The sequence below is a fragment of the Ovis aries genome, chromosome 3 (assembly GCF_016772045.2).
Source record: "Ovis aries strain OAR_USU_Benz2616 breed Rambouillet chromosome 3, ARS-UI_Ramb_v3.0, whole genome shotgun sequence".
Lineage (NCBI taxonomy): Eukaryota > Metazoa > Chordata > Mammalia > Artiodactyla > Bovidae > Ovis > Ovis aries.
In genome coordinates, this window is record NC_056056.1 from 220,341,859 (window position 1) to 220,356,190 (window position 14,332).

Sequence of the window (14,332 nt, forward strand, 5' to 3'; positions counted from 1 at the left end):
CAGAAGGAAAAAAGAGACTAGGGTACGAAAAAAAAAAAATCTTGAGGATATAAGAGCCAAAATTTCCCCCAAATTTGATTAAAATATACACTTACAGATTTAAGATGCCCAGTGAACACTAAGCAGTAGCTGCCTGAAACATGCCAGGCCAAGGCACACCACAGTCACAAAGCTGAGAGTCCGGGCAACAAGAAAGTCATCACACACGAGAGGACGACTGCTTAACAGACAACTTCTCATTCTAAACAACGGAACCAAGAGGACTGGAACAGAACAGTAAAGTGCTGGAAGAAAGAACGGTTACACAGAGCTGTCAGTCTAAGAAAGCGTCATTCCAAAATGCAGGAGAAACGAAGACTTCTCTAAATAAGAGAAACCTGAGGGAATCCATCTTTAGTACACTTAGTTCAGTCGCTCAGTCGTGTCCGACTCTCTGTGACCCCATGGACTGCAGCATGCCAGGCCTCCCTGTCCATCACCAACTCCCAGAGCTTGCTCAGACTCATGTCCATCGAGTCAGTGAAGTCATCCAACCGTCTCATCCTCTGTTGTCCCCTTCTCCTCCTGCCTTCAATCTTTCCCAGCATCAGGGTCTTTTCCAATGAGTCAGTTCTTCACATCAGGCAGTCAAAGTATTGCAGCTTCAGCTTCAGCATCAGTCCTTCCAAAGAACACCCAGGACTGATCTCCTTTAGGATGGACTGGCTGGATCTCCTTGCAGTCCAAGGGACTCTCAAGAGTCTTCTCCAACACCACAGCTCAAAAGTATCAATTCTTCAGCACTCAGCTTTCTTTATAGTCCAACTCTCACATCCATACATGACTACTGGAAAAACCACAGCTTTGACTAGACAGACTTTTGAAAGCAAAGTAATGTCTCTGCTTTTTAATATGTTGTCTAGGTTGGTCATAGCTTTTCTTCCAAGGAGCAAGCGTCTTTAAATTTCAAGGCTGCAGTCACCATCTGCAGTGATTTTGAAGCCCCCCAAAATAAAGTCTCTGACTGTTTCCATTGTTTCCCCATCTATCTGTCATGAAGTGATGGGACCGGATGCCATGATCTTAGCTTTCCGAACGTTGAGTTTTAAGCCAATTTTTTCATGCTCCTCTTTCACTTTCATCAAGAGGCTCTTTAGTTCTTCTTCGCTTTCTGCCATTAGTGTGGTGTCATCTTCATGTCTCACGTTATTGATATTTCTCCTGGCAGTCTTGATTCCAGCTTGTGCTTCCTCCAGCCCAGCGTTTCTCATGATGTACTCTGCATAGAAGTTAAATAAGCAGGGTGACAATAGACAGCCTTGATGTACTCCTTTCCCAATCTGGAGTCAGTACACATATTCCTCAGCACAGGAAGTTCTTCAGGCTGGACAAAAATGATAGCAGATGGAGACGCTGGCTCCTCAGAGAGGAATAAAAAGAGTGTCAGGCATAACTAAGATGAAACGAAAGTGACGTTGCTCAGTCATGACTGACTCTTTGCAACCCCATGAACTGAAGCCTACCAGACTCCTCCGTCCGTGGAATTTTCCAGACAAGAGTACTGGAGTGGGTTGCCATTTCCTTCTCCAGGGGATCTCTTTGACCCAGGGATCAAACCCAGGTCTCCCGCACTGCAGGCGGATGCTTTACCTTCTGAGCCACCAGGGAAACCCAAGATGAAATGAAATTTGTTGAAAAACACAAATTATCAAAAATGACCCAAGAAGAAACAGAAAACTTGAATAGTTCTATATTCATTTTTTAAATTGAATTTGTAATTCAAAACAGTCCCCTAAAGAAAACTTCAAAGCTAAATGGCTTCGCAGACGAGCTCTATCAAGCATTTAAGGAAAATGGTAGCAATAGTAGGGGCAGTAACAGTGCTGGCAGCAGTAGTTGTGACGCCAGTCACAAAACAGACGAGAAGGAAACAGGTCCCAGCACATTTCCCAGGCCAGTGCTGCCCTCTCAGAATGCATTTATAAGAAAAGACAACTTGAGACAAACCATCACTCATGAAGAAAAGATACCAAAAAAACCTTGACAAATTTTAGCAAATAAAACTGAACTGTATATAAATGGGATAATCTATCAAATTTTAGCAAATAAAACTGAACACTATATAAATGGGATAATCTATCAGGGCCAAGTGGGGTTTAATCCCAGGATGCAAAATTGGCTTAGCATCTGAAAATCAGTCCTTGTAATTCACAATATTAATGGAATAATGGAGAAGTACATGATCATCAGAATAGATGCAGGAAAACATTTGACAAAAATCAACATACACAGTTTTAAAAATTCAGCAAAACAGGAATAGAAAGGAAATCCCTTAACCTAATAAGGGCATCTACAAGAAACCCATGGCTAACATCGCTACAGTTTAAGATGGAATGGTTTCTACCTACAATCAGGAACAAGGCAAGGGTGTCTAATCCCACCACTTTTGCTCAGCATTGTACTTAATGTCCTTATTGTCATACTTAATGTCCTACCTAGTAACATGTGGCAAGGAAAAAAAAAAAGGCATACAGATTGCAAGGGAAGGTGCAAACTTGCCTTTACTTAGAGGCACAATGACTGTCTATTTAGAAAACACTAAGGAATCCACAATAAAAGTATCAGAACAAATTAATCAGTGAATTTAGTAAGGTCACAGTATTGTAAAGTCAATAACCAAAAAAATCAATTGTATTTGTTAGTATTAGCCATGAATAGTAAGAAAATGAAAAAATTTTTAATTGATTTATATTAGCATCAAAAAATAAAAATATTTAGGAATACATACAATATGTACAATATCTGAGCATTGTAAACAACAAAATCTTGCCTAAGGAATAATTAAAGACCTAAATGAACAGAAAGATGTACCATGCTCATGGAATGGAAAACTGAATATTATCAAAGTGAAAAAAATCTTCCCAATGTACTCAGAAAAGTGGCAAATCTCCCCAATTTACTTGCAAAATCTTAGCAAACTTGCTTTCTTTCTTTTTTAAAAAAAACGTATTGACAAGCTGAATGAATAGATAGGAAGGCAAAGCACCTTGAATAGTCAAACAATTTTGAAAGAAAAGAACAAGTGTAGGGGACTTATACAACTTAATTTCAAGACTTAACTCTTTAGCTACAGTAATCAAGACGACAGTGTGGCACTGTTTCAAGATGTATTCTTACAGGTTCTGGAAGAGGACAGAGTCCAGAAACATACTGACACGTATGCGGTCAATTAATTTTTGACAAAGGTGCAAAATAATTCATTAGGGAAATGATCATCTTTTCAACAAATGAATATCTGTGCAGGAACAGAATGAACCTTGACCTCATGTCATACACAAAAATTAACTAGAAACGGGCCTAAATATAGGAGCTAAAATTACCAAACTTCTAGAAGAAAAGATAAAGCAAGGTAAAATCCTTGTGCTATTGGGTTAGGCAAAGATTTCTGAAAATGAATTCCCCAAAAATTACCCATAAAAATTTTAATGGATAAAATGTACTTCATCAAAACAAAAATACTTCTGTGCTTCAAAAGACCAAGTTAAGAAAATGAAAAAGCAAGCCATACTGAACGAAAATATTTGAAAACTACGTATGTGACAAAGAGCTAATATCCAGAAGACATAATGGACAGCACAAGCGGTAAAGAACACACAGGCCAATGCAGGACACAGCAGGCAACTGAGCATGCACAGACCGATCACAGGAAAAGAAACCGTCCTGTAAAAAGGGACAAACGATCTGCAAAAGAAGAGATACAGATGGCCAGTAATCACATGAGCAGAGTCTCACAATCATTAGTCATCAGAAAAAATGAGAGTTAAAAATAGAGATAGCTCGACACAAACTAGAATGGCTAAAATTAGGGAGAGCGGCAGTACCAAGCTTCGGTGGGGAAGTGAAGCATCTGGCTTTCTTACATAGTGCTGGTGGAACCACAACTGATACCGTGACTTTGGAAAGTGGTTTGATAGTGTCTCATAAATTTAAAGATCCACTCATCATTGTTGTTGCTGTTCAGTCACTAAGTCGTATGCCGCTGTTTTCCGACCCCCCCTGGACTGTAGCCCGCCAGGCTCTTCGGCGCGTGGGACTTCCCAGGCGAAAAAACAGGAGTGGATTGCCATTTCCTTCTCCTGGGGATCTTCACCCAGGGTTCGAACCTGAGTCTCTTGTATTGGTCAGATTCTTTATCACTGAGCTACCCAGAAAGCCCACACTCATCATACAACCCAGCAATTTCACTACGAAGTATTTTACCCAAGAGAAATAAAAACATGTCCACACAAAATGAGACCTGTATGCGAATGTTCATACAGGGAATATCTATGGGATATTTCCCAACAAACTGGGAAACACTATGGGATGCTACTCAGCAATAACAGTTAGTGGGACATTTAGATGGGCAGCGACATGGGTGAATCTTAAACCTTGGAAAGTGAAAGAAAGAGTAGTCAAACACAAAAGACCACGTATCCCATTCATGAGAACACCGAGAAATAGCCGGACTACAGTGACAGGGGCAGAGAGCAGACCAGTGGTCCTGGGGCTAAGAGGTCAGGGGAGGGACTGCTGTCAAAGTGCAGGAGCACACCACAGGGCGACGGAAGCGTCCCATACGTTTACCAAGGGAGTGGCTACTAGATACACACGGTTGCCCAAACTCGTTAAATTGTGTGGGTTAGTCACTCAGACGTGTCCATCTCTTTGTGTCCCCATGGACTGTAGCCCGCCAGGCCTCTCTGTCTATGGGATTCCCCAGGCAAAAATACTGGAGTGGATTGCCATTCCCTTCTCCTGGGGATCTTCCCAACCCAGGGACCAAACCCAGGTCCCCACATTGCAGGCAGGTTCTTAACCATATGAGCCACCAGGGAAGCCTATTAAACTATACACTTGAGAAAGAACTTTACATGACTTGTACCGGGACCAAAATATTTTTAAAACACAGGAAATGGTCAAAGGCCCTGAGCAAACAGCTGTTCATGAAGGAAGTTACTGTTAAACGTGAAACACGGGCCAACTCAACGGCAAGCAAGGTCACATCAATCAAAATAGCAACCAGGCACTGCGCTCTCACCTGTCAAATTAGCAAGTATTTAAAGACAGCAGTGTTAAATGCTGGCGAAAAGCACTCTCATGGACCTCACCCCTGAGAATAAATCAACATTTTTCTGAAGGGCATCTTAGCAAAATGGAATGTAAACCTTGGAAGCATTCAAAACCTTTGACTTGAGGGCTGATAAAACATTAGGCAGCTGTTAAAAATTAATTTCAAAGGTTTTTTAAATTAACAACAACAACAAAATCCTCCTGATGTAATATGCTGTAAGAAAACAGAACATAATTTATTTCTCACATGGCATCAACTATGTTAAGCATGTGTACATGCACACACATAAAAATTCTGGAAGGAAATAGACCAAAATATTAATAGTGGCCATCTCTGGCCATTACAATTACGGGTAGTTGTTTTTTTTTTTAATCGTTTTTTCTATTTTCTAGTTTGAGCCTGTACAGTTTTTATAATCAACATGAATAAACATAATTTTCAAAAAATAGAGCCAGCAGATAATTTTGCTAATCACACGAGTAACCGTTATTAACCAAAGTCACAAAGGTGGATATTGCTGGGTTTTTTAATTCTTAAAAATGCCTCCGGGGACTTCCCTGGCAGTTTAGTGGTTGACAGTTAACCTTCCAATGCAAGGGGTACGGGTTGGCTTCCTGGTCAGGCAGCTAAGATCCTGCATGCCTCAGGGCCAGAAAACCAAAATATAAAACACAGCAACATTGAAACAAATTCAACAAGACTTTAAAAATGCCCCAGGGGCTCCTCTGATTTCCTCAGGCCCCTGTCCCTCTGGATTCTGATGCTGGGAGTCCAGCGTTATTCCCAATCTTTCTTTCCCATCCCATGAAGCCAGGCGGGGGTCTTATAGCGGCATGTGACTCATCTCTGGGTTAGCGAGAAGAAACATAAATTTGTTTTTCACATTCAGGATGAATAGATAGTGGCTCCAGACTAATGATAATCTCTGAAGAACCAAAGTGCCAGCATGGTGTGTAGGTCAGAGGCTTATGGAGGTGGTTAGATGGAGCCGACTCAACGGACATGAGTCTGAGCAAACTCTGGGAGATAGTGGACAGGAAAGCCTGGCGTACTGCAGTCCATGGAGTCGCAAAGAGCTGGACACAAACGAGCAAATGAACAACGACGAGCTGGAGCTCAAGTCCACTTTACAGCGGCTCCAGTAAGAGCATCGACTCATCCCATGGTTGCTCCTCCAGGTTCAGAAAATATCATTGGAGTAAGTATTCTTAGTCATTGCAGAACCCTCCCATTGGTTTTGCTCTCCGTGGAATAAGGGCTCTGATGGTAGGAAAGGCCAAGGAGGAGACCCCACCCTTCATAAGAGAGTGAACAAAAAGTAATACCACTTCTGTGGGGTAAGTGTAGACACTCTGCCCCTGGCAACGTGTAGAGATGAAAGTGAAAGTGAAGTCGCTCAGTCGTGTCCGACTCTGCGACCCCGAGAACTGCAGCCCACCAGGCTCCTCCGTTCTTGGGATTCTCCAGGCAAGAATACTGGAGTGGGTTGCCATTTCCTTCTCCAGGGGAACTTCCCGACCCAGGGATCGAACCCAGGTCTCCTGCATTGTGGGCAGACACTTTAACCTCTGAGCCTAGAGATGAGGGGTGGGAAAAGGATTGATTTCTACAACCTTCTCATTGAAATCACCTGGCCGCCCATGCAAACGCTACTAGTACTTGGGTATTAGAAACTGACCAGATTATTGCAAATGTAATCAGGTGATGATGGCATTCACATGTACAAATCCACATAGTCCCTGGCATCTCAAATGCAGCTATGGATATTTCATACTAACATCCTAGATTTCATGTGGGGACTTTGAGCAGCTCCTGCCTGGGGACACAAGGCTTTCATCTCTACAAAGGACCAGGGCTTTCATCCCTCCAAGGATGCCAAGGCTGAGAATGGCCAGCGCCAGACATGTCCATCCAGATCCACTCTCTGCCCTCCTCCCCACTGTACAGCATCCTGGTGACCTGCTCCAACAGGCCCGTCGGGCCTCTGGCTCTCAGATGGGCTGGCCAGTGGGAGGCGGCGGCGGCAGGAGAGTAGACGGCAAGAGGAGAGCAGGCTGGCTGTCACCCAGCCCCTCCCCGCTGGCCTGAGCGTGGCCCTGGCCACACTCCTGCTGAAGGCCTTATCTGCTCTTGGGTGGCTCCCTCCTGCAGCCACCCTTCTTGCTCCTCGCACTAACTCCTTCCTCTCTTGCCCCTTCAGACCTAGGAGAGAGAAATGCTTTCCCTTCTATAGACTGCACATTTCGTCCTGCCCTCACCAGGGTAAAAGTTCCTTCGGTAAACTTATATGCCATCTGTTTTCTGCCTGGACCCTGCCCAGTGCACTTCCAGACGAAAAAGCCCACAATCGAAGAAAGAGCAGCTCCCTCACACCAAAACCTCCTTGTGTTGCCCGCCATGAGTCACACCGTCCCCCACCCCGGTCCTAGCAATTACCATCTCTCCTCCATTCCCACTGGTCTGCCTTTTCTAGAATGCCACACAAATAGAAGAGATCCTAGACGTGTGGGTTAAAAAAGGTTTGGGCAATAACTGAAAATATATCCCAGGGTATTGCTTCTACACTTCATATAATTTGGGCTAAATGGCTTGTTTTTTGTTTGCTTAGCTCTGCCAGGCTACTGATGTTCCCAGCGTGGATGGGAAATTTCTCACCGGGAGATGCTTCTGAGTGGGGACCTGTTCACATGATGGATGGATGAAGCCCAGGCTCTGGTGAACGTGCAAGTCACAGCATTTATTCCATCCTCTCAACTCTCCTGCAAACCTCATTCTTCATATTTAAACACTGGTTTGGTTTTTAATAGATCTATTTTATATAAAAGATTAGGCGACAATGAAAAGCACAGCATGTTAGTAATAAAGGTCAAGATATCAGTTCAATTACAGCCTACCATTATGTTACAATATGTATATGGAAAATAGCTTTTAACATCCCTAACATATTATTTGGATCAAGATTTTATGTCTCATTACCAAGCTGTTAAGAGTTTTTAATTTAGGTCCTAGATCTGGAGTATTTTTTAAAAATAAACTAAAAAAAAAAAGCCTATTTTTTTCTTCTTTCCATTCTTAAACGTGACAGGAGGATAATTTCTGAAATCGTTTTGTAGGGCACGAGAGTTTAGATTTCATTTTACTTCCTCCTTTATTCGTTTCTGTACTGTTTGCCTTAAAAAAGGGATGAGTTTTAAAACTTTATCTCTCAATATCAAGCGCAGTAAAAATGGGTTTGTGTGTACATATTTACATGAATTTATCACACATGTAGATTCACAGAACCACTGCCCCACACAGAACCCAGGACTGCCTCATCCTCCACAGCCTCCCTGCTGCTGGCCCTCTGGAGTCAGGCCCTCCCCCACCCCCCATGCTGGAGTGATGAGGGTCTCCTCTCGCCCACCATCGGATAACTAGACCCCTAAGGTAGGAACCTTCGAGACTGGGTTCTTTCACGCAGCACGTCTCTGAGAGTCATCCATGTGTATCAATAGTTCTTTCCGTCTTGTTGCTGAGAAATAGTCTATCGTGTAAAGCAGCTTGCTGATCCAATCACCTGCTGAGGTACCCTGGGCTGGTTCCAGTTTGGGGTGATTATAAACAGAGCTGTCAACAGTCATGCACAGGTTTCCCCTTAAATCATGGTTTAAACACAAAACTCATGCAGAATATGTCCAGTGCCATCGTGGGCACATCCTGGTACGTTAACAAAAAGTCTAAGCCTAAATTTAGAAGACGACTCATGGCTTCTTGTGATGCTCAGAATAGAAACATCGAGAGGAATTAAAGAGTTCCCTCTAGCGACACCACGTGTCCCAGCCACCTTCTGGGGGGCCTGAGGGGAGAGCACAGGAGAGCAGAAGTCAGCACCCCCACTGCTGCGCGCAGCACCCCTGCCACCCCAGAGCCACCTGCCGGGAGCACTAGTCCCTCCTCTCATTCACGAGCCCACTGCTTTCACGGCAGAAGCAGATTCTCCCTTCTCAGCGTAGAAGGTGACGTAATCAGGGGTAAGGCCTGCAACAGTCGCTATGTGAACTCAAGGAACAGATGAGAAGCAGAGAACGGTGGCAGCGCAGGCGCCTCCGTGTGCTCTCCCAAGGTCTAACAGAGAACATGAGGGCGTCGGATGGCCAGCTGTAGACAGAGCCTTGGACAGAAACGTCCCAGCACAGGAGAAGTCTATAGACTGGCGGGAGAGAATACAGAAAGACACATTAAACCAAATTATGGATAGAGTGAATGGCACAACGTGGACATTAAAAACAAGGGGAGGGAAAGGATTACATAAAAAGTGGTGGTGTAAATAAATTATCTGTTTGGAAAAAAAATATTTTAGTTGGGACACCCACCTTATTTCAGGAGGGACTGAAGTGTTTTGTGTTCAAAGAAATGGAAAAACAAGCAGGGTAGAAAAGAGTTTTTATCAAGCCTAGATGAGGATGGTAACTGGTAGGAGCAACAGAAGACGCCGCAAAGGGCAAAGATGAGTGCATCTGATGGTGTTGGAATGAATGTAAACTTCTAAACAGTGAGGAGTCACAATGAAAGGGAAATAGCAAGCTGGGACAAACAGCTGCAGCACCCATGACACAAAAGGGTTCTCTGTGAATAACGAAATAATTATAAAAAATTATTAAACCAAAAGGTGATGAAAGTTACTTGAAAAACCATCCGTGGGGCCATTGACCAAGTAGGACCTGAAGGGCATTCTGGGCTCATGGAACGTCCAACCTCAGCAATCCCTCCAAGAGACATAAATTAAAGCAATAAGGGGGTTACCGTTTTACACCTCTTAGGTCATCAATATTTTAATACAATGTTAATATTAGCACTGAAAAGAATATGAAACCGGAACCCTCACACCACGTTGACAGCAATGTAAGTCGCTGCTATCTTCCAAGAAAACAATTCTTGGCAATTCTCATAAAAATTCGGGAAAGCATTCACACTGCAGGTGAATAAGACTTTTAGAAATACATTCTGAGGAAAGAAGGTGCCGGCCAAGGAGGAAGCCGTGTGCCTGAAGATGGGGTCTCTAGGTGGAGTCCCCCCACAAAGCCTGTCTGCGACCCCCTCGCTTACCACAAGCCCCAGTCCCTGCCGGCCCTGCCTGCCTCCGCCGCAGGTCTCCGCCCTCCTGCTCTCTTGCCAGCTTGGCTCCAGGCACTGGCTTCTGCGAGTTCCCAGAACAGGGCTCCTGGGGCAGCCCCCCAACAGGGCCTTGGCCCCGCCCAGAAGGCTCTGCCCTGGGTTGCTCTCCCTGACGTCACTCTTCAGAGAGGCCCCTCCAGGCCAGCCACCGTAATGGTCTGAGGTCCCGTTATTCTCCGTCATGTCCTTGCCAACCTCTCCACTGCCTTCATATACCTCGCTCAGTCCTGTCCGACTCTGCAACCCCATGAACTGCACAGGCCATGGGATTCTCCAGGCCAGAATGCTAGAGTGGGTAGCCCTTCCCTTCTCCAGGGGATCTTCCTAACACAGGGATCGAACCCAGGTCTCCCGCATTGTGGGTGGATTCTTTACCAGCTGAGCCACCAGGGAAGCCCAAGAACTCTGGAGTGGGTAGCCTGTCCCTTCTCCAGGGGATCTTCCCAACCCAGGAATCAAACCGGGGTCTCCTGCATTGCTGGCAGATTCTTGACCAACTGAGCTCTCAGGGAAGCCCTAGAGCCTTCATCACACTGCACATCTTATTTCATTCCGTGTGTGTTTGTTGACATCAGTCTCCCCGTCAGCAGGTTAAGCTCTTCGAGGGCAGGGATCGTGCCTTTCTTAGTCCCCAGCGAGTTCCTAGGCAAGTGCTCAGAAATTGCTTGGTGACTGACTGATTAAACAAAAAATGCATGCAGAGCTAAAAGGAACCTAAAGGCTTAAGTAGCGGTGACACACAGGGTGCCAAGAAGGGAAGGAAGTGCCGTGGTCTAGATCAGTTCTCTGTCTCTCATGCCTCGCCTTTCCGGGTAACCCTGAGGTGCCCTCCAACGATTCAGAGTTTGGCAGGACAAGCTTCCATCAGCCTCAACCCTACGTCCCCTGAGAAAAGGATTTCTAGTTACCTGGACAGAAAGCTGGGTAAACTGAAAACAGTATTCTTCACCCAGAGGTCGGTCTACATATACCACTTCCAACTGAAAGGAAACAGGGGTCCTGGGAGAAATGGCTGACTCCAAGTGTGGGCAAGAGATGCCCCAGAAGGGCCTAGGGCGTTCCATGACACCAAGGAGTGCTACCCAAGGACTTACGAGGGTCACCCAGCAGGACTCAGAGCCAACGCGAAAAGGCTCCCCTGGCCAAGACAGGGCAAGCTGAGCATCGAGGGGAATAATAACTCTGATAAATTGAAACACACCAAACATGTCAACACTCATGAGTTCATAGTCATATATTTTTTTCAAGAAGAATCACTCATTGCTCACTTCTAGAGGATGCTGGGAACACAACTCATTATTTTGAAAAGCAGTAAGCGAAGGGAAAGAACCAAGCAGCTGCTGCCTCTCTACACTGTGTCTCACGGTTACCAGACGGTGGGAGAGGGGAAGCTCTCATTACAGAAGCACTCCGGGTGAGAAGCGGAGAAAAGAGACACAGAGTGTCACCGCTTCACAATCCCCAGTGATCTGATGGGCACAGGGATGATCAGCACCGCTGCTGACATCACAAGGAGAAAGATGAGCAGCGCACGCATGCTTGCTGCCACCTGGGAAGCATTCCTGCCCCCAGAATTGAACCTGGATCTACCAGTTCAGGGGCAGGGGGTGGGGGAGGGAGACAGGAGAGCAGGTTACACGCCACTGTGGGTTGCAATCAGTCAGGTTCAGATTCCAAGAAACTCCACATAACAGACAGTCCAGACCTTTTCTATGAATGCATCTTACGGAGGAAAAAAATAAACAAATGGAGAGGGTCCCTATAGATTAAAAATGAATTGTGGCAGATCACAATGTACAGATTAAATTCGCTATGAAAGAAAATGGGAGACAATCAGTTAAATCTGAATCCTGACTGGATGTTTATTAATATTATTGATAATTCTATTAAGTGTGAAACAGTATTTGCTCCATGTTTCTTACAAGAGTTCTTATCAAGAGACATAGTGAGATCTTTTCAATGAAATATGATGTCTGGTATTTGCTTCAGAAATATCTGAGGTAGAGGGGAGGCGGGCCAGGGTAGGGATGAAATGCTTGGCCAGGAGTGGAATGTTTGAGACAGGTGGTGGGCGCATTCGCGGGTTCAGTGCGTTATTCTCTTTACTTTTGCATGTGTTTGAAATTTTCAGTGGCAAAAAAAAGTCTAAAACATTAATAAAATATAAATGAAGCTGTTCCTTATTCTCACAATTGACGTCTGAGGGGAAAAATGTCAAGGAAACAATGGGACTCTTACCTTTTCATTAACTGGATGAAAACTCTTCTTGGTAATCGGTATACAAAGGTGTCGAGGACAATCTTTAGGTAATTCAAAGATACATATCCACTCGTGCAGGGGTCCCCTGCACTCAGGGCCTTTTCAACCTTTTCATAGCACTTGGAAAGCTGTGGTGAATTAAAATTAGAGTGCGGCATTCACAGAAATCAGTGGCGCAGAGCCATCCAACCACTTTATTTTCACCAAAACCTCTTCACATTTTCTTTCCCAAAACTGATCAAAAAGGTTACTATGGCATGTACTGAACTTCAAATGTTTAATTGATGAGCTTACTACAAAACAATATCCCCAGCCGCAGCTACTCGACTGACAAGGCAGACAACTTTCTTGGGGAAAAACAGCACATATAATAGCTCTAACTCAAATTTCAGTGCTAAAAATACTTGGTGGATCTGCCAGTTTGATACATCTTTCTTAATATACTTGCAAGCCATCCTTACTGTGAGCCCATGCTAGGCTGCTCCTGATTAAGTCAGGTCAATCAAACAAAAAGCTGGTAGCATCTTATTAAAAATAGAAGTTGCTTTTACTGTAAGGGAAATTGTTAATATAAGAATTTCATAAACCTTGTACACATTGGACATTTCTTTAATTATCCTTTTTTTTTCATGGGGAATTACAAAGAATCAGGGTGAATGAGCTTTGCTTATGGGACTTCTAAAATGCAGTAAAGTAGGTTAACCACTGATTTTTATATGACTCATAAAAATGCTGTGAAGATTGGTTTTATTTCCAAAGGTTTTCCTGCTGTTTATTATTGAGTAATAACAATATTCTTCAATATTTCCAACCCTCTCCACTTTGTATGAATTCACTTTTTCCTGCTAACTGGGATAAGATAAACAAAAGAACCATCAACTTGGAGTAGAAGGTGATGTTTTTAAACGCTGTATTTCTCGATCCCTGGTCTGGGAATTAAGATCCCCACATGCCATGTGGCATGGCCAATTTTTTTTTTTTTTTAAAGCTGCTGGAACATGGAAACATACATACAAGGGTCTCTATCCACTAAACAAAGAAGCACATTCATTAAGACTTCCTCAGGGTGCACAGGAATATCGGAAATCTAAGGGGGAAATCTTTAAAAGAATCTAGAGACTCCCAGGGCCTAAGCTCCTTAGAGTTGCATAAAATTAACCCAAAATGTGGCTAAATGTACCCTTCTCTCTCTCAGGGAGAGGGGGCTGCCTGGGAGAAAACTTGTGGAGAGAAGCCAAAGCCAGACGTAGAGTCTGGTCTCGGTATATTTATTGGATTAATGAAATCCGATTTTGTTATCTTAATGACATTCAGTTTCCAATATGGTTTTTTCCTAGGAAAGCGTTTTGACAAAATCAAGAGCACTTAGGGGAAAAAAGCCTAGAAATGAAATAGAAGTCAGGTCTTTGCAACACGTCGAACTTTTTTTGGAATTTTCATCGTTACTGTTCATAATGAAACAAAAGAAAAAAATGCAAGCAATTCAGCAAAGTATAAACAAGGCCATAAAGATACCTGGAAGTCTCACAACCCACAGGTTTTCATATGGTATTCCAAAAACTCCAACATGATCACATAAGAGTATATTACTGTTTTACAACAATGGGACCATACCACACTTTCAGTTTTAACAATTTTTTTTTCATTTAACAACATGTCATGAAACTTCTCCCATAAGAACTAGTGTGTATCTGCACTATATTTTGAAACAACACAAGGCAACCATCACAGTATTGACCGACAAACAAAAGGTACACTTATTTCGGTTTTTTACAAGTGTTTTTTTATAAGTGTTTCCCTGATCCCCAATTGAAATGAGATGCCTCA

General features: G+C 43.7%; 1 protein-coding gene across 4 annotated transcripts in view; it reads right to left on the minus strand.

Moving 5' to 3' along the window:
• The window catches only part of EFCAB6 (EF-hand calcium binding domain 6), a 266,713-nt gene that overhangs the window by 152,356 nt on the left and 100,025 nt on the right, over window positions 1-14,332 (minus strand). For all 4 annotated transcript variants that reach the window (XM_042247852.1, XM_042247853.1, XM_042247851.1 and 1 more), the window contains exon 10: window positions 12,485-12,633. In XM_042247852.1, coding sequence (XP_042103786.1) covers window positions 12,485-12,633 — 149 coding nt within the window. The remainder of the gene's footprint in view (window positions 1-12,484; window positions 12,634-14,332) is intronic.